We start from the raw sequence: 20341 nt of genomic DNA on the forward strand, positions 1-20341 counted from the left end.
TCTGTCTCCTGGGAGCGATGACCGGGGACTGCAGCTTTAAGGTACACCGTAATGGCCAGATCAGTAGTCCAAGAACTCTTAACTGAGGCATCCCTCAGGGCTTTATCCTGGCCCTGATACTTTTTAATCTATACACTGTGGATATAGCAGCAATGGAGTTGAGGAAATTTGTGTATGCGGACGATTTTGCCCAACTGTTCAGCATACAAGCTTCCATACCATCAGCTTCACCCTAACCCAAAATCTTAGCATAATGGCTGATTATTTCCAATGCTGAGAACTTAGGCCTAACCTGAAAAAAAACATGGTAACCACTTTCCATCTCAACAATAAAATAATTAATACCAAACTCGATGTGCAGTTCAGTGGTGAGAGTGTCAGCCACGAAGCTAACCCAAAGTATCTTGGCGTTACACTGGACTGGAGTTTGATCTTTCAATAACACATCGAGAACACCCACGATAAGGTCAGATCTCATGTTGTGCTTATCAGGAGATGGCTGGAACATCATGGGGCCCCAGTACAAGGACCTTATGATCCGCAACAATTATTTTGGTATATTCTGTGGCTGAATACTATGTGCCAGTGTGGTCTCACAGCAGTCTTGCTAAACTCCTTGATACTGAATTCAGTAACGCCATGCGCATAGTGTCAGGAACACTCAAATTGACTCTGGTTGACTGGCTCCCGGTCCTATTGCACATTCATCCTCCACAGATTAGAAGCGCTTCCTAGACATCTCGCTTTCTCAAACACATCAATGCAAACATAAGGATCCCATTGCACGATGACCTGCAGAAGCCGCCAAAGACAAGATTAAAATCCCGCAACCCTCTATGGAACTGCATCAAGACCCTTACAATCAACTTCAATGCTGATGCTCAATGGAGAGCCACAAGGACTGTTTCAACTACTCAAAACAAACAGCTCGTCGATGACCCTGCCGAGGAATCACTGAGGTTTTGATTTATCTTGGACAGGCTGATTAAAATTGAATCGCATCAGGACATCTCATGGGAGATTGGGACAAACCCTCTTTAAATGGAAAATGAGGCAAACACCTGTATGCGACTCTGATCACCAGACACAAACAATGAAGCACATCATATCCGACTGTCCTCTTAGTTCTTTTGCCAGGAGCCTGAGGACATTCACCAGTTCACTGCTGTGGCAATGTGCTGGCTATCAAATCTAGATTTACATTTGTAGCTGTTGCTATTGACCTAAACCATACGAAAGAAGAAGGCTTCCTGTGGCTTCCTGCCACAGCCTCACCAAGAAGCCTCTTGGTGAGGCTGTGGCAGGAAATAAATCAATGGGGACACAGCTGTCTGACCAATAGATGGCTGGCACAAACAGTCCACTACAAGAGTGCTTTAACTTAAAGCTGCACTTTATTTAGTCTCTAGCACTTACACATGTCTGCAACAGGTTAGTAAAACACTCCAAAAATTAATAATTACTGAAGTCTGGAGTGGTCTTCAAGTGGTACAGTGACAGCCATCCGATTGGCCCATCTTTCAGCTGCTGTTGGGGACCCTAAGATGTGTCCACGAAGTTTTCCTGAATAGTCCAACTACCCCATACTTTTTCTCCTTATTTATTTGGGTTAGAGTAACAATAACATGTCAATAAAAAAAAATGGAAAGGAGTACTTGTGGCACCTTAGAGACTAACCAATTTATTTGAGCATAAGCTTTCGTGAGCTACAGCTCACTTCATCGGATGCATACTGTGGAAAGTATAGATCTTTTAATACACACAAAGCATGAAAAAATGGGTGTTTACCACTACAAAAGGTTTTCTCTCCCCCGACCCCACTCTCCTGCTGGTAATAGCTTATCTAAAGTGATCACTCTCCTTACAATGTGTATGATAATCAAGGTGGGCCATTTCCAGCACAAATCCAGGTTTTCTCCCCCCCTGCCCCCACAAACCCACTCTCCTGTTGGTAATAGCTTATCTAAAGTGATCACTCTCCTTACAATGTGTATGATAATCAAGGTGGGCCATTTCCAGCACAAATCCAGGGTTTAACAAGAATGTCTGGGAGGGGGTAGGAAAAAACAAGGGGAAATAGGTTACCTTGCATAATGACTTAGCCACTCCCAGTCTCTATTCAAGCCTAAGTTAATTGTATCCAATTTGCAAATGAATTCCAATTCAACAGTCTCTCGCTGGAGTCTGGTTTTGAAGTTTTTTTGTTGTAATATCACAACTTTCATGTCTGTAATCGCGTGACCAGAGAGACTGAAGTGTTCTCTAACTGGTTTATGAATGTTATAATTCTTGACATCTGATTTGTGTCCATTTATTCTTTTACGTAGAGACTGTCCAGTTTGACCAATGTACATGGCAGAGGGGCATTGCTGGCACATGATGGCATATATCACATTGGTGGATGTGCAGGTGAACGAGCCTCTGATAGTGTGGCTGATTTATTAGGCCCTATGATGGTATCCCCTGAATAGATATGTGGGCACAGTTGGCAACGGGCTTTGTTGCAAGGATAGGTTCCTGGGTTAGTGGTTCTGTTGTGTGGTGTGTGGTTGCTGGTGAGTATTTGCTTCAGGTTGAGGGGCTGTCTGTAGGCAAGGACTGGCCTGTCTCCCAAGATTTGTGAGAGTGTTGGGTCATCCTTCAGGATAGGTTGTAGATCCTTAATAATGCGTTGGAGGGGTTTTAGTTGGGGGCTGAAGGTGACGGCTAGTGGCGTTCTGTTATTTTCTTTGTTACGCCTGTCCTGTAGTAGGTGACTTCTGGGAACTCTTCTGGCTCTGTCAATCTGTTTCTTCACTTCCGTAGGTGGGTATTGTAGTTGTAAGAATGCTTGATAGAGATCTTGTAGGTGTTTGTCTCTGTCTGTGGGGTTGGAGCAAATGCGGTTGTATCGCAGAGCTTGGCTGTAGACAATGGATCGTGTGGTGTGGTCAGGGTGAAAGCTGGAGGCATGTAGGTAGGAATAGCGGTCAGTAGGTTTCCGGTATAGGGTGGTGTTTATGTGACCATTGTTTATTAGCAGTGTAGTGTCAAGGAAGTGGATCTCTTGTGTGGACTGGTCCAGGCTGAGGTTGATAGTAGGATGGAAATTGTTGAAATCATGGTGGAATTCCTCAAGGGCTTCTTTTCCATGGGTCCAGATGATGAAGATGTCATCAATAAAGCGCAAGTAGAGTAGGGGCATTAGGGGACGAGAGCTGAGGAAGCGTTGTTCTAAGTCAGCCATAAAAATGTTGGCATACTGTGGGGCCAGTTAACTTAGGCTTGAATAGAGACTGGGAGTGGCTAAGTCATTATGCAAGGTAACGTATTTCCCCTTGTTTTTTCCTACGCCCCCCCTCAGACGTTCTTGTTAAACCCTGGATTTGTGCTGGAAATGGCCCACCTTGATTATCAAATACATTGTAAGGAGAGTGATCACTTTAGATAAGCTATTACCAGCAGAAGAGTGGGGTCGGGGGAGAGAAAACCTTTTGTAGTGGTAAACACCCAATTTTTCATGCTTTGTGTGTATAAAAAGATCTTCTATACTTTCCACAGTATGCATCAGATGAAGTGAGCTGTAGCTCACGAAAGCTTATGCTCAAATAAATTGGTGAGTCTCTAAGGTGCCACAAGTACTCCTTTTCTTTTTGCGAATACAAACTAACATGGCTGTTACTCTGAAATAAAAAAAATGTAAGCAAACAATTTCAAAGTTTAAGCAAGAGGTTTCCTCAAACCATTAGACAGATATGTTTTTGCAGAGTCTGCATGTCTTGACGGCCCTGACAAACACATCCCAAAGGGCAGATATAGATAAGCTTTCGGTTTTTCTAAAACACATACCACAACAATTTCAACAGAGATCTTATCGGGAAGGACAGAGGGTCAGGCTCCCCACCTACTCCTCCTCACTGCTTCCTTAGTTATTCTAAGGCTGTTGCAGAGGCCTGCTAAGAGCTACTGATGTAGCTACTTTTGGCCATATGTATGATAATCAATATTACAATTATCGGTAGCAGCCAGGCATCTTGCTGGTCCACCAAAATCTCCCCATACAGTGGCAGCCATTGGGAATACCCATAACTGAATCCCTTTCCATAGCAGAAAGAAAAGGAGAACTTGTGGCACCTTCATGCATCCGATGAAGTGAGCTGTAGCTCACAAAAGCTTATGCTCAAATAAATGTGTTAGTCTCTAAGGTGCCACAAGTACTCCTTTTCTTTTTGTGGATACAGACTAACGCGCCTGCTACTCTGAAACCTATCCCTAGCAGGTATCTGATGTTAGGTACGCTGACCTGAACACTTCTGGCAGCAGAAGCAATCTGTGTACCCTTGAGAAACAAACCCTCAGCTGTATAGGAACAATTAATTTGTGACATTTGATCCTTCCTGACTGGTTCCGCTCAGCTGTCAGTGGAATGACTTGTTCGCCTTTAATACACTGAAGAGCAAAACTATGTCTTAGCTCAGGAGTTCTCAACCATTTTCTTGCTGAGGCCCCCCTCAACATGCTATAAAAACACCAGGGCCCAGCAGCGGGGGGAGGGGGAAGAAATTGGGGCTCCAGTCCAAGGGGGACCCTTGGGCATAGGTATGGTTTTGCTTTTATTGGGGTGTGGGGCAAGAGCTGGTGAGGCTTGAGCCAGCTCCGCACAGCAGTGTCCAGGGAGGGAGCACCACCTCCACCCCCTGACTCACTCAGGAGGCCACCAAGTCTGTCTGGGCTGTGGGGGCCCTGTCAGGGTTCCCTCCCCACTCTGAACTCTAGGCTACAGATGTGGGGACCTGCATGAAAGACCGCTGAGCTTATTTTTACCAGCTGAGGTTAATACTTCCCCAAGGCACAAATTCTTTGCCCTTGGAGGGTACGCTGCCACCACCAAGTGATTTAACAAAGAGTCAGGGAAAGGACCACTTGGAGTTCCTATTCCTCCAAAATATCCCCCCCCCCCAAGCCCTTACACCACCCTTCCTGGGGAGGCTGGAGAATAGTATCCTAACCAACTGGTTACAAAGTGATCACAGACCCAAACCTCTGGGTCTTAGGACAATAGAGAAGTCAGTCAGGGTCTTAAAAGAAGGACTTTATTAAAAAAAAAAAGGTAAAAATCACCTCTGTAAAATCAGGATGGAAAATAACTTTACAGGGTAACAAAAGATTCAAAAACACAGCAGAACTTCCTCTAGGCTTAGTTCAAAGTTACAAAAAAACCACAAATAAACCTCCCCCCCAGCAAAGGAAAAATTCACAAGCAGAACAAAAGATAATCTAACACGCCTTGCCTGGCTTTTACTTACAATTTTTGTAATACGACAGACTTTTAGGATGGTTTATAGGAGAAGGAGTTTTCTGACCTGATGCTTCTCTACTTCCCAAGAGAACACACCAAACAAAGCCTTCTGCCCCCAGATTTGAAAGTATCTTCTTTCCCCATTGGTCCTTTTGGTCAGGTGCCAACCAGGTTATTTGAGCTTCTTAACCCCTTACAGGTAAGGAGGAATTCTAGGCTACCTGTAGCTGTATGGTTATGACAGGCCCGGAACCAAAAAATATAACTCAAAGTGGGGACTCAGTTCAAAAAGTTTGAAAACCACTTGGGGTGCAGGGAGCGGGTAGCTGGGGCTGTGTGCTGGTAAGGGAGTAGCTCAGGGTGCAGGGAGGGGATAGCTTGGGGCTGTGTGAAGGCAGGGGAGTAGCTAAGGGTGCAAGCAGGGGGTAGCTAGGGGCTGTGTATGGATGGGGCTGGGGGGTCACAGTGCAGCTCTCAGCTTTGGGGAGGAAGGTGCTGAGGCTCCTGGCTTTGGGGGAGGTTTGCCGGCTTCACCCCACAACGCTCCCAGCTTCAACGCTCGGGCTTGGGGCATCGGGTTTCAGCGTTGGAGCTCCTCGGCCCCTCTGAAAGGGCTCGCAGACCCCCATTTAAGAACCCTGTTTTAGCTGATGCCTAATCATTGGAATTCAACTCCATCCATCACATTAAAGAGCAGTTATTGGGGAACCCGAGACAGCTTTCACCAGTCATAGGGGTTCATGGGATCCAACCATGGCAATTGGAATGCAGATGAACTACTGCATTTGGCAATCCAAGTATATGAACATTGGGGTTCATAATGGCCAGTGCTGCTTTCCCAATAGCAAACGGTCCAAGATTCCTCACTCAACTTCTTGGGATATATCTGCACTGCAGCTGAGAACCAGCCTCCCAGTCCGGGTAGCCAGAGTTAAGCTAGTGAGACTTAAGTTACTGCGCTATACATAGCAATATGAATGTTGTGGCTCCTTTGCAGACTTGGGCTGTCCTGAGCAGGGGCCCAGGGGGTCTTGGGAGTGCGAGCTGTTACCTGATCTGTAACGTCCATGCTGCTATTTTTAAGTGCACTAGCTCAAGCCCTGCTAGTGGGAGTCTGTCTATCTGGGTGAGCTTGAGGCTCACTCTCAACTGCAGTGTAGACGGACCTCCAAGCTCCAGTGCTTCTCCCATTGAAATCAGTGGCAAAGCTCTCACTGACTAATGGCCCTTAATTGGAGCTACTTATCCTTAATGAGCAAAAACTCCAGCAATTTCATCAGCTGTCTATGGGTTCCTATCAATAATGCTCCGTATGTGCCATGCTCCAATTGTTCACCTTGTTTTTATATATGAATTACATTTCAAAACTACAGTGAGACACTCCAGACTGTGCTTTTCAGGATGATAATTTAACTACCAGCAAAATATTAAAAACAAATAGACCTTGGTCCTTTCAGAGGATGCTATAAGCCCCTCCCCCCACAAATCAGGCAGTCCTTGCCCAGAAATGCATTTCACCTGACTTATCCAGAAAATGATTCCAAGACATTAAGATGTTGAGACTTCCCTTTGATGAACCAGGAGTCCCTTGTTATGTTCTGTCTCAAATCAGCATGTTTTTATGTCAATATTAATGCACAGCAGATTCTTATAATGACTTCTAACACACTGGAAAGAGCTTAAGCAGTCCAAGTACTTCTAGTAAGCATGGCCAATGTTCTTTACAGACTCACTTAGCAAGCACTCTTGATTCCTGCCATCCAGAATTACAACTTTCATCACTTGTGCTTAAATAGAGAATCTCCCATTAAATTCACTTACAATTAAATCCTCCTGTTAATGACACTTCAGTTACCTAGAAACTCAATTGCTGAGGTTGTAATTGAAGTATTCTCTTCTCTTGTTTGACTTATTTACATGCTGAGATACCACTCTAGCTACAGTTTTGATCTTCATTGATTCAAGGCCTTTACTTCTTAGAATTAACTGTAACTGAAATACCAATAGGTTATGATCCTTCTTAAATAGAAACAGGATATTTTTAAAATTGAAACAATGAAAATGATAGATTAAAAACCCCATTAATCATTCCCTCCTTTGGTCTCCTAGCAGTCTCATAGACTCATAGACATTAAGGTCAGAAGGGACCGTTATGATCATCTAGTCTGACCTCCTGTACCCACCCACTCTTGCAATAAACCTCTCACCTATGTCTGAGCTATTGAAGTCCTCAAACCATGGTTTAAAGACTTCAAGGTGCAGAGAATCATAGAATCATAGAATATCAGGGTTGGAAGGGACCTTAGGAGGTCATCTAGTCCAACCCCCTGCTCAAAGCAGGACCGATCCCCAATAAAATCATCCCAGCCAAGGCTTTGTCAAGCCTCACCTTAAAAACTTCTAAGAAAGGAGATTCCACCAGCTCCCTAGCTAACGCATTCCAGTGCTTCACCACCCTTCTACTGAAAAAGTTTTTCCTAATATCCAACCTAAATCTCCCCCACTGCAACTTGAGACCATTACTCCTTGTCCTGTCATCCGCTACCACTGAGAATAGTCTAGATCCATCCTCTTTGGAACCACCTTTCAGGTAGTTGAAAGCAGCTATGAAATCCCCCCTCATTCTTCTCTTCTGTAGACTAAACAATCCCAGTTCCCTCAGCCTCTCCTCATAAGTCATGTGTTCCAGTCCCCTAATCATTTTTGTTGCCCTCTGCTGGACTCTCTCCAATTTCTCCACATCCTTCTTGTAGTGTGGGGCCCAAAACTGGACACAGTACTCCAGATGAGGCCTCATCAATGTCGAATAGAGGGGAATGATCACATCCCTCGATCTGCTGGCAATTCCCTTCCTTATACATCCCAAAATGCCATTGGCCTTCTTGGCAACAAGGGCACACTGTTGACTCAGATCCAGCTTCTCATCCACTGTAACCCCTAGGTCCTTTTCTGCAGAACTGCTGCCTAGCCATTCGGTCCCTAGTCTGTAGCAGTGCATTGGGTTCTTCCGTCCTAAGTGCAGGACTCTGCACTTGTCCTTGTTGAACCTCATCAGATTTCTTTTGGCCCAATCCTCCAATTTGTCTAGGTCCCTCTGTATCCTATCCCTACCCTCCAGCATATCTACCTCTCTTCCCAGTTTAGTATTGTCTGCAAACTTCCAGAGTGTGCAATCCACACCATCCTCCAGATCATTTATGAAGATATTGAACAAAACCGGCCCCAGGACTGACCCTTGGGGCACTCCGCTTGATACTGGCTGCCAGCTAGACATGGAGCCATTGATCACTATCCATTGAGCCCGACAATCTAGCCAACTTTCTACCCTCCTTATAGTCCATTCATCCAGCCCATACTTCTTTAACTTGCTCCAATCCTCCAGCAAGTGACCTATGCCCCATGCTGTAGAGGAAGGCAAAAAACCCTCAGGGCCTCTTCCAGTCTGCCCTGGAAGAAAATTCCTTCCCGACCCCAAATATGGTGATCAGCTGAACCCTGAGCATGTAGGCAAGATTTACCAGCCAGATACCCAGGAAAGAATTCTCTGTAGTAACTCAAATCCCATCCCATCTAACATCCCATCTCAGGCCATTGGGCAGATCTACCACTAATAGTCAAAAATCAATTAATTGCCAAAATCATGTTATCCCATCATACCATCTCCTCCATAAACTTATCGAGTTTAATCTTGAAGACAGATAGGTCTTTTGCCCCCACTGCTTCCCTTGGAAGGCTGTTCCAGAACTTCACTCCTCTGATGGTTAGAAACCATCATCTAATTTCAAGTCTAAACTTCCTGCCGGCCAGTTTATATCCATTTGTTCTTGTGTCCACATTGGTACTGAGTTTAAATAATTCCTCTCCCTCTCCGGTATTTATCCCTCTGTTATATTTATAGAGAGCAATCATATCTCCCCTCAGTCTTCTTTTGGTTAGGCTAAACAAGCCAAGGTCTTTGAGTCTCCTTTCATAAGACAGGTTTTCCATTCCTCGGATCATCCTAGTAGCCCTTCTCTGTACCTGTTCCAGTTTGAATTCATCCTTCTTAAACATGGGAGACCAGAACTGCACACAGTATTCCAGGTGAGGTCTCACCAGTGCCTTGTATAACAGTACTAACACCTCATCTCTACTAGAAATACTTCGCCTGATGCATGCCAAGACCGCATTAGCTTTTTTCATGGCCATATCACATTGGTGGCTCATAGTCATCCTGTGGTCAACCAATACCCCAAGGTCCTTCTCCTCCTCCATTACTTCTAATTGATGCATCCCCAGCTTATAACTAAAATTCTTTTTGTTAATCCCTAAATGCATGACCTTACACTTCTCACTATTAAATTTCAGCCTATTACTATTACTCCAGTTTACAAGGTCATCCAGATCCTCCTGTATGATATCCCGGTCCTTCTCTAAATTGGCAATACCTCCCAGCTTTGTATCATCCGCAAACTTTATTAGCACACTCCCACTTTTTGTGCCGAGGTCAGTAATAAAAAGATTAAATGAGATTGGTCCCAAAACCGATCCCTGAGGAACTCCACTGGTAACCTCCCTCCAGTCTGACAGTTCACCTTTCAGTATAACCCGCTGTAGTCTCCCCTTTAACCAGTTCCTTATCCACCTTTCAACTTTCATATTGATCCCCATCTTTTCCAATTTAACTAATAATTCCACATGTGGCACCATATCAAACGCCTTACTAAATTCTTTCTTCTTTATGTCAGCCTTATAGGTTGTAGACTTTCTGGAGAGGGACCATCTCCGATATTTATGCCTTGTGCAATGCAAGGTACCTTGCTAGTACTCAGCAAATAATTAATAATTATTTCATTTTGTGAAAATAGTTAGTCTAAAAGATGAGCTAGAAAAACCTCGCATAAAAACCAGATTTTAAAACAGAGTCTAGTCTCTGATGTGAGTTAATTGCTGTTAGGATTATTGTGTTCTTCAGAAAAAGTTGTGCAGTTGTTTTTGTATAACACCGACAGACCCCGGTCGTCAGTGGACGGGATCGAAGCTGGGACCTGTGGAGCTTAGTGCATGAGCCTCTCCTGCATGAGCTAAAAGCCAACTGGCTATTAGCTAAGGCTATTGAGCAGACTCAATCTCTTTCTCTCTAAGTCAGGGGTTCTCAAACTGGGGGTCAGGACCCCTCAGGGGGTCGCAAATTTATTTCATGGGGGGTCTCAAGCTGTCAGCCTCCACCCCAAACCCTGCTTTGCCTCCAGCATTTATAATGGTGTTAAATATATTAAAAAGTGTGTCCATTTATAAGGGGGGTCTCACTCAGAGGCTTGCTATGCGAAAGGGGTCACCAGGACAAATGTTTGAGAACCATTGCTCTAATTTGTCTCATTGCCACTACATGGGACAGAACACCACACCCAGAAGGTGTGTGGGTTACATACTTCCCCTAGCTGAGGAAGCATGACCCAAGCTTCAGAGACTTCCCAGTTGAAATCCTGGATGAGCCCCCAGTTGTTATGCCGACAGACCCCTGTCATCAGCAGATGGGATGGGACCTCTGAAGCTAAATGCATGAGTCTCTACTGCATGAGCTAAAAGCCAGCGAGCTATTAGCTAAGGCTGTAGAGCAGACTCAGTCTCCTCCTCCCTCTCTCTCTCAGTGGTCTTGGTGCCCCTAGATGGGACGGGGCACCACACCCAGGAAGTGTGTGAGGTACACTTGCTGACTCATTTTTATTTCAGTGGCTGCTAGAATGGGACTCAGTGGCCCTGATTCTAGAACTCTATAGACCATCATAGAATCATCCCATACAAGTGGAAATTTACAAGGGGCTGGGATTTCATTTGATTACAGACTGATTACATCCCAGTAATAATTTGAGGTGTGAGATCTCTGCAGAAAGTTGGGGTCACTGAGCCAGATTCTGATCTTACAAACCCTGATTTAAGTGTCTCCTAATATACACAGGTGTAAAAAAGGAGAACAAGAACTAATAATCAGTTTGCATGTCTGTTAGCCATCAAAGGATGTATCCCAGTTTAGGCCTGATGTGTCATTTTCATTGTGTTGCAGCCCTTTCTCTGTAGAGCCGTGCATTGGGACACTGGGTGTAGGGGAGACCATGCAGCTAACAGTAGAGTTCCAGCCGCTGGAAATAGGTGATCACTCCAAGGACCTGATTGTTCATTATGACACAGGTGAGTGCTGTGCTGTGTAAGTACTCCATATATTTCCAATCAAAAACCTGGAGTTAAAAAAGAGTTAAGGCTGGTAGCCTGTTTCAGTGGAGTCCAGCCAATGCCCCAAAATAATATTAAAATGGCTTTACACAAACTGCCCCTTTTCAGACCTCGAAACGTTCGAGTGCCTGGAAATGAAAAGTCAAAGGATTCGGCCTGTACATAGTTGTCTGCGTCGAGCACAATGTGGTCTTGGTCCATGCTGGGGGTTCCGTTGTGATACATAATGAAATAATTGTTTGTCACTCACTATTGCCCCCACCCATCCAAATGTAACTTTACCAGCTCGATTGTATCCAAATAGAAGTCAAGGTCAAAATAGTTGGTGACTAGGGGATTAATGGAAATGGAACTCTTGAAAAGTATGGGTTGGATGAATGGACTATAAGGCGGATAGAAAGCTGGCTAGATCGTCAGGCTCAGTGGGTAGTAATCAATGGCTCGATGTCTAGTTGGCAGCCGGTATTAAGCGGAGTCCCAAGAGTTGGTCCTGGGGCTGGTTTTGTTCTATATCTTCATTAATGATCTGGAGGAAGGAGTGGATTGCACCCTCAGCAAGTTTGCAGATGACACTAAACTGGGAGGAGTGGTAGGTATGCTGGAGGGTAGGGATAGGATATAGAGGGGTTATGGTGGATGAGAAGCTGGATATGAGTCAACAGTGTGCCCTTGTTGCCAAGAAGACTAACTGCATTTGGGGCTGTATACGTAGGGGCATTGCCAGCAGATCATGGGCCGTAATAATTTCCCTCTATTTGGCATTGGTGAGGCCTCATCTGGAGTTCTGGGTCCAGTTTTGGGCCCCACACTACAAGAAGGATGTGGAAAAATTGGAAAGAGTCCAGCGGACGGTGACAAAAATGATTAGGGGGCTGGAGCACATGACTTATGAGGAGAGGCTGAGGGAACTGGGATTGTTTAGTCTGCAGAAGAGAAGAATGAGGGGGGATTTGATAGCTGCTTTCAAGTACCTGAAACGGGGTTCTAAAGAGGATGGATCTAGACTGTTCTCAGTGGTAGCAGATGACAGAACAAGGAGTATTGGTCTCAAGTTGCAGTGGGGGAGGTTTAGGTTGGATATTAGGAAAAACTTTTTCACTAAGAGGGTGGTGAAACACTGGAATGCGTTACCTAGAGAGGTGGTGGAATCTCCTTCCTTCGAGGTTTTTAAGGTCAGGCTTGACAAAGCCCTGGCTGGGATGATTTAGTTGGGTATTATTAGGTCCTGCTTTGAGCAGGGGGTTGGACTAGATGACCTTCTGAGGTCCCTTCATATTCTATGATTCTGTGTTTCTAAGTTACTGTGTGACGAGGCAAGTTAATACCCTTTTGGTCATCCTTGTTCCAGAAGGAATGAGGATTTGTGCTGGATGACCTAATAAATCTTAGTATCAATAAAGAATCATTGGTGTATTTACCTTTGTCTGAAGGAGAAGTCATCTTCTGCCCCTTGTTCTAATTCTTGGTCCTGAGAAGCTTGATCTACATTAATGTGGTTAACACCATGCAACCTAAGAAACGGTTCTATTTGTCCCAAGTATGTATGGATTGGTAAAAAGCTTTGACTTGTACAGACTAACCTTTCTAGCGCTATGGGTATTAATGCCTTTATTTAATATTTGGCATTTTCTGGTACCCTGACTGAGAATTGTTCAGTCCTATATTTTCTTCTTTTGATCACACTGTCCTTTAAAAGAAAGGCATTAAAGTTCCAGATGGAAAGCAACTGAAGTGCCTCATTTGTATGTGTGCACCATTTTCACTGCTTCCTTAACGAAGCTAGAGGATAAAAAACAAAGGACCAGATCCTTCATGGTGTAAATTAGAACGAGCTGAGTTGGAGATCTGGGTTGTGAGGAAAGAGCAGGGGAGTTGTATCCTTATGTATCAAAGATGCTAATGATAAAACTACCTGAATATATTGAGAAATAGTGAAAGTGCCATGCGGCCTAACCACACATCATTTCTACATTGGTAGAACTCCTTTGATTTCAATAGGGTAAACACCTGATTTATAAATGAGATCAGAATCAGGTCCAGGATCTACATGACACAGACTGAGGTTTTCAATCTGATTCTCAATGCACAGAAATCCCCATCATCTAATCTGATGCCCCACTACAGCTGGAATAGGTGCTGGAACTAGGAGTGCTGGAACTAGAGGTGCTGGGGGTGCTGCTGCACCCCCTGGCTTGAAATGGTTTCCATTATATGTAAGGTTTCCAGTTTGGTTCAATGGCTCTCAACACCCCATTATAAAATTGTTCTAGCATCCCTAACAACTAGTCCCCTTGCTGGCACAGAGGAGATAAAAGTGGATGGGCCACAGAGATAGATAGAACTAGTGTCTCACTCCCCTAAGAGGTGGTCCTTCTTCACTGGGGTTGAAATATATTCTAGGAGTGATGTGGGGGAAACTTGCACTACACGTTCTGTAGATAAATACAGGACTTCACTCCCCATCACTGTGACAACTTTCAATGGCACTAAATTCATTAAAGCAAAACAAGAGAGAGATAAAGAACAAGGGAAAAATTAAGGATCATCTCTGTTGCTTTGTAGCATACAAAGAAGTAGGTGACTGCAGAGATTGATCAAATGCTTCAATTCCATTTCAGCTATTAATCAGTCTCAAAAGCTGCTTATTGCAAGTGTATTACAGAGCAGCTGAGATCCCATTACACAGCCTAACACAGCAGACCCTTGCTAATTTATACTGCGCTGAGTCATACACCCATAACTCGCAACCCAAAAGCAGGCACATCTCTCTTACAAAGCTGCACAACAGATCATTTTCTAGTGAAATACAAACTATAAAGACTAAATGGCAGTTCAGTACATTGTGATGCATTTTCCTTGCTTTATTGTTTTTCGTTAATTCCTCACTAACTTATATTCTCATTGGGTCTTCCAGTTGTTAATGTGATTTAGAGAGGGGCTACCATCTGTTACGTTATTGTTACTGTGACGTTGCACTCTATATGATTTTATGGAAATATGCTAATGAGTGTGTCTATAATGTAACTGGAATATGCTTTATGTGAAAGGTTTCTTGTAAGGTATCATTACAAAGCTTCAGAGTAGCAACTGTGTTAGTCTGTATCCACAAAAAGAAAAGGAGGACTTCTGGCACCTTAGAGACGAACAAATTTATTTGAGCATAAGCTTTCGTGAGCTACAGCTCACTTCATCGGATGCATTCAGTGGAAAATACAGTGGGGAGATTTATATACACAGAGAACATGAAACAATGGGTGTTACCATACACACAGTAACGAGAGTGATCAGGTAAGGTGAGCTATTACCAGCAGAAGAGCCCGGGGGGAAAAAACCTTTTGTACTGATAATCAAGGTGGGCCATATCCAGCAGTTGACGAGACCATGTGAGGAACAGTGGGGGCAGGGGGAATAAACATGGGGAAATGGTTTTACTTTGTGTAATGACACATCCACTCCCAGTCTTTATTCAAGCCTAAGTTAATTGTATCCAGTTTGCAAATTAATTCCAATTCAGCAGTCTCTCATTGGAGTCTGTTTTTGAAGTTTTTTTCCTCAGCTCTCGTCCCCTAATGCCCCTACTCTACTTACGCGACATTGATGACATCTTCATCATCTGGACCCATGGAAAAGAAGCCCTTGAGGAATTCCACCATGATTTCAACAATTTCCATCCCACCATCAACCTCAGCCTGGCCCTGTCCACACAACAGATCCACTGGACACTACAGTGCTAATAAGTGATGGTCACATAAACACCACCCTATACCGGAAACCTACTGACCGCTATTCTTACCTACATGCCTCCAGTTTTCATCCAGACCACACCACACGATCCATTGTCTACAGCCAAGCTCTACAATAGAACCGCATTTGCTCCAACCTGTCAGACAGAGACAAACACCTACAAGATCTCTATCAAGTGTTCTTACAACTACAGTACCCACCTGCTGAAGTGAAGAAACAGATTGACAGAGCCAGAAGAGTACCCAGAAGTTACTTACTACAGGACAGGCCCAACAAAGAAAATAACAAAATGCCTCTAGCCATCACCTTCAGCCCCCAACTAAAACCTCTCCAACGCATCATCAAGGATCTACAACCTATCCTGAAGGACGACCCATCACTCTCACAGATCTTGGGAGACAGGCCAGTCCTTGCTTACAGACAGCCCCCCAACCTGAAGCAAATATTCACCAGCAACCACACACCACACAATAGAACCACTAACCCAGGAATCTATCCTTGCAACAAAGCCCGTTGCCAACTGTGTCCACATATTTATTCAGGGGACAACATCATAGGGCCTAATCACATCAGCCACACTATCAGAGGCTCGTTCACCTGCACATCTACCAATGTGATATATGCCATCATGTGCCAGCAATGCCCCTCTGCCATGTACATTGGCCAAACTGGACAGTCTCTACGTAAAAGAATAAATGGACACAAATCAGACGTCAAGAATTATAACATTCAAATATCAGTCGGAGAACACGTCAATCTCTTTGGTCACTCGATTACAGACCTAAAAGTGGCAATTCTTCAGCAAAAAAACTTCAGAAACAAACTCCAAGGAGCGACTGCTGAATTGGAATTAATTTGCAAACTGGTTACAATTAACTTAGGCTTGAATAAGGACTGGGAGTGGATGGGTCATTACACAAAGTAAAACTAAGTAAAAAGCAATGTCTAGCAATGTCCGTGTCATAGAATCATAGAATATCAGGGTTGGAAGGGACCTCAGGAGGTCATCTAGTCCAACCCCCTGCTCAAAAGCAGGACCCATCCCCAATTAAATCATCCCAGCCAGGGCTTTGTCAAGCATGACCTTAAAAACTTCTAAGGAAGGAGATTCCACCACCTCCCTAGGCAACGCATTCCAGTGTTTCACCACCCTCCTAGTGAAAAAGTTTTTTCCTAATATCCAACCTAAACCTCCCCCACTGCAACTTGAGACCATTACTCCTTGTCCTGTCCTCTTCCACCACTGAGAATAGTCTAGAACCATCCTCTCTGGAACCACCTCTCAGGTAGTTGAAAGCAGCTATCAAATCCCCCCTCATTCTTCTCTTCTGCAGACTAAACAATCCCAGTTTCCTCAGCCTCTCCTCATAACTCATGTGTTCCAGACCCCTAATCATTTTTGTTGCCCTTCGCTGGACTTTTTCCAATTTATTCACATTCTTCTTGTAGTGTGGGGCCCAAAACTGGACACAGTACTCCAGATGAGGCCTCACCAATGTCGAATAGAGGGGGACGATCACGTCCCTCGATCTGCTCGCTATGCCCCTATTTATACATCCCAAAATGCCATTGGTCTTCTTGGCAACAAGGGCACACTGTTGACTCATATCCAGCTTCTCGTCCACTGTCACCCCTAGGTCCTTTTCCGCAGAACTGCTGCCTAGCCATTCGGTCCCTAGTCTGTAGCTGTGCATTGGGTTCTTCCGTCCTAAGTGCAGGACCCTGCACTTATCGTTATTGAACCTCATCAGATTTCTTTTGGCCCAATCCTCCAATTTGTCTAGGTCCCTCTGTATCCTATCCCTGCCCTCCAGCGTATCTACCACTCCTCCCACTTTAGTATCATCCGCAAATTTGCTGAGAGTGCAATCCACGCCATCCTCCAGATCATTTATGAAGATATTGAACAAAACTGGCCCCAGGACCGACCCCTGGGGCACTCCACTTGACACCGGCTGCCAACTAGACATGGAGCCATTGATCACTACCCGTTGAGCCCGACAATCTAGCCAACTTTCTACCCACCTTATAGTGCATTCATCCAGCCCGTACTTCTTTAACTTGCTGACAAGAATACTGTGGGAGACAGTGTCCAAAGCTTTGCTAAAGTCAAGATACAATACATCCACTGCTTTCCCTTCATCCACAGAACCAGTAATCTCATCATAGAAGGCGATTAGATTAGTCAGGCATGACCTTCCCTTGGTGAATCCATGCTGACTGTTCCTGATCACTTTCCTCTCATGTAAGTGCTTCAGGATTGATTCTTTGAGGACCTGCTCCATGATTTTTCCGGGGACTGAGGTGAGGCTGACTGGCCTGTAGTTCCCAGGATCCTCCTTCTTCCCTTTTTTAAAGATTGGCACTACATTAGCCTTTTTCCAGTCATCCGGGACTTCCCCCGTTCGCCACGAGTTTTCAAAGATAATGGCCAATGGCTCTGCAATCACAGCCGCCAATTCCTTCAGCACTCTCGGATGCAACTCGTCCGGCCCCATGGACTTGTGCACGTCCAACTTTTCTAAATAGTCCCTAACCACCTCTTTCTCCACAGATGGCTGGCCATCTATTCCCCATGTTGTGATGCCCAGCGCAGCAGTCTGGGAGCTGACCTTGTTCGTGAAGACAGGCAAAAAAAGCATTGAGTACATTAGCTTTTTCCACATCCTCTGTCACTAGGTTGCCTCCCTCATTCATTAAGGGGCCCACACTTTCCTTGGCTTTCTTCTTGTTGCCAACATACCTGAAGAAACCCTTCTTGTTACTCTTAACATCTCTCGCTAGCTGCAGCTCCAGGTGCGATTTGGCCCTCCTAATTTCATTCCTACATGCCTGAGCAATATTTTTATACTCCTCCCTGGTCATATGTCCAACCTTCCACTTCTTGTAAGCTTCTTTTTTATGCTGAAGATCCGCTAGGATTTCACCGTTAAGCCAAGCTGGTCGCCTGCCATATTTACTATTCTTTCGACACATTGGGATGGTTTGTCCCTGTAACCTTAATAAGGATTCTTTAAAATACAGCCAGCTCTCCTGGACTCCTTTCCCCTCCATGTTAGTCCCCCAGGGGATCCTACCCATCCATTCCCTGAGGGAGTCGAAGTCTGCTTTCCTGAAGTCCAGGGTCCGTATCCTGCTGCTTACCTTTCTTCCCTGTGTCAGGATCCTGAACTCAACCAACTCATGGTCACTGCCTCCCAGATTCCCATCCACTTTTGCTTCCCCCACTAATTCTTCCTGGTTTGTGAGCAGCAGGTCAAGAAAAGCTCCCCCCCTAGTTGGCTCCTCTAGCACTTGCACCAGGAAATTGTCCCCTATGCTTTCCAAAAACTTCCTGGATTGTCTATGCACCGCTGTATTGCTCTCCCAGCAGATATCAGGAAAATTAAAGTCACCCATGAGAACCAGGGCATGCGATCTAGTAGCTTCCGCGAGCTGCTGGAAGAAAGCCTCATCCACCTCATCCCCCTGGTCCGGTGGTCTATAGCAGACTCCCACCACTACATCACTCCTGTTGCTCACACTTCTAAACTTAATCCAGAGACTCTCAGGTTTTTCTGCAGTTTCGTACCGGAGCTCTGAGCAGTCATACTGCTCTCTTACAGTGCTACTCCCCCACCTTTTCTGCCCTGCCTGTCCTTCCTGAACAGTTTATAGACATCCATGACAGTACTCCAGTCATGTGAGTGTCCATTGTTGAAAGCTGAGGTTACACGGTGAGTGTGAGAGTGTTGCATTGCCCGTCGTTTCTGTACCAATAGGCTGGCCTTTCCTTCTGAGCCAGTGGTGCCATGAAGGAATGGGAAGAACAAAATGGCTTGTCTCCACAGTACAGATCATGGTGGTGAATCATAGAAGGCAGGGATTTAGTAGTGAAAATCTGGAGGTTATCGGGACCTTGTGCTTTAGCTTTCTTTATAATGTGTGGGGTTTACTGCTGATAAAGCTCTTCTACTGGTTAGGGCTCATTTCAATGTACAGTGGGTTCATTAAAAACTTTGCACTCACACCCCGAATACCTGTAGGAACTGGATCATTTTCCTATACACAGAATAGATGTCACTGTGATACTAAATTCACAGAGGCAAACTGTGAGCTTCTGCTGACCACATCTATATATGCTGATGGATATACAAGTCCCTGTTTGTTCATTTTAATGCAATTCTTGATTCCTTTGATATCAGATAGATTTACAGTAGTTACCTGAACCAGTCCCAGGGGCTTGGACAGTCTAATTTCTGAGCAGTGACCTCTTTTGAATCACTAGTTAATTTCTTTAATGTTTCTGTCCACACATTTTTGATTTCTAGAGCTAGTTACAGTAGTGATTTTTCTGCTGTTTTAGATGGGGCTGTTCCACTTGTTACAGAGTTGGCTGGGAACCGCTGTCTCTCTCCATGGCCCTGTGTATTGAGACAGATTATCTGTCACTGTAAGGGTACATGGGGGAGAATTATGTTTCAGTCTGATTTTGGATATCTGTTGGCACAACTTTCTAGCTCAGAAAGCAAGAAAAACCTGTTAATGCAACACTAGGATTAGGGCTTTCGTTCCCTAAGGTCTGGAGATGCCCAACCCGGTTTGCAGAGCAACAGTAACTCACTCACCTGTATGTGCACAGCTCTGCGTAATAGCGAAGAGCACAATAACTATGTGCTAAGTGTGTTCCTGGTGCAGTAAGCAAATCTCCATTGATTTCAGTGGAGGAGTGTTAGCTGTGAAACTGGGCCTCTCTGTGCAAGAGCTGAGTTCTGTTTGCTGTGGGACCATTGTTCACTTAAAATCTGAGTGTTGGCATTGCATTTAATTATTTTTTTCTGCCAAAATTTATATTTCAGCCAGGCGGGTACCATAGCTCATCATTATCACAACATCAATAATGGTTAAAAATAGGTACCATCATCCTGTATATACTGCAGCCACGTCTTTCAGAGCTTCCTCATTCTCTGATAGCGCTGGGCTCTTCCTCAAATATATTCTGAGAGATTCCTCCACTTTGCTTCCATTTGTAGTGAAGCCTGTTCCATGACTCCCAGTAATTCCAGTGACACAATGTATGATTGCAGGAGACATCTAACTCGTCTATGCTCCCCAAGGGTGGTGCAGAGC

The 20341-nt window shown here is 44.7% G+C and overlaps 1 protein-coding gene across 1 annotated transcript in view; it reads left to right on the forward strand.

Moving 5' to 3' along the window:
* HYDIN (HYDIN axonemal central pair apparatus protein) overlaps positions 1 to 20341 on the forward strand; it is a 387143-nt gene that overhangs the window by 53419 nt on the left and 313383 nt on the right. Inside the window, exon 6 of the mRNA XM_077831048.1 lies at positions 11322 to 11446. Within this exon, the coding sequence (XP_077687174.1) occupies positions 11322 to 11446 (125 nt within the window). The remainder of the gene's footprint in view (positions 1 to 11321; positions 11447 to 20341) is intronic.

The sequence above is a fragment of the Eretmochelys imbricata genome, chromosome 12, assembly GCF_965152235.1.
Source record: "Eretmochelys imbricata isolate rEreImb1 chromosome 12, rEreImb1.hap1, whole genome shotgun sequence".
Lineage (NCBI taxonomy): Eukaryota > Metazoa > Chordata > Testudines > Cheloniidae > Eretmochelys > Eretmochelys imbricata.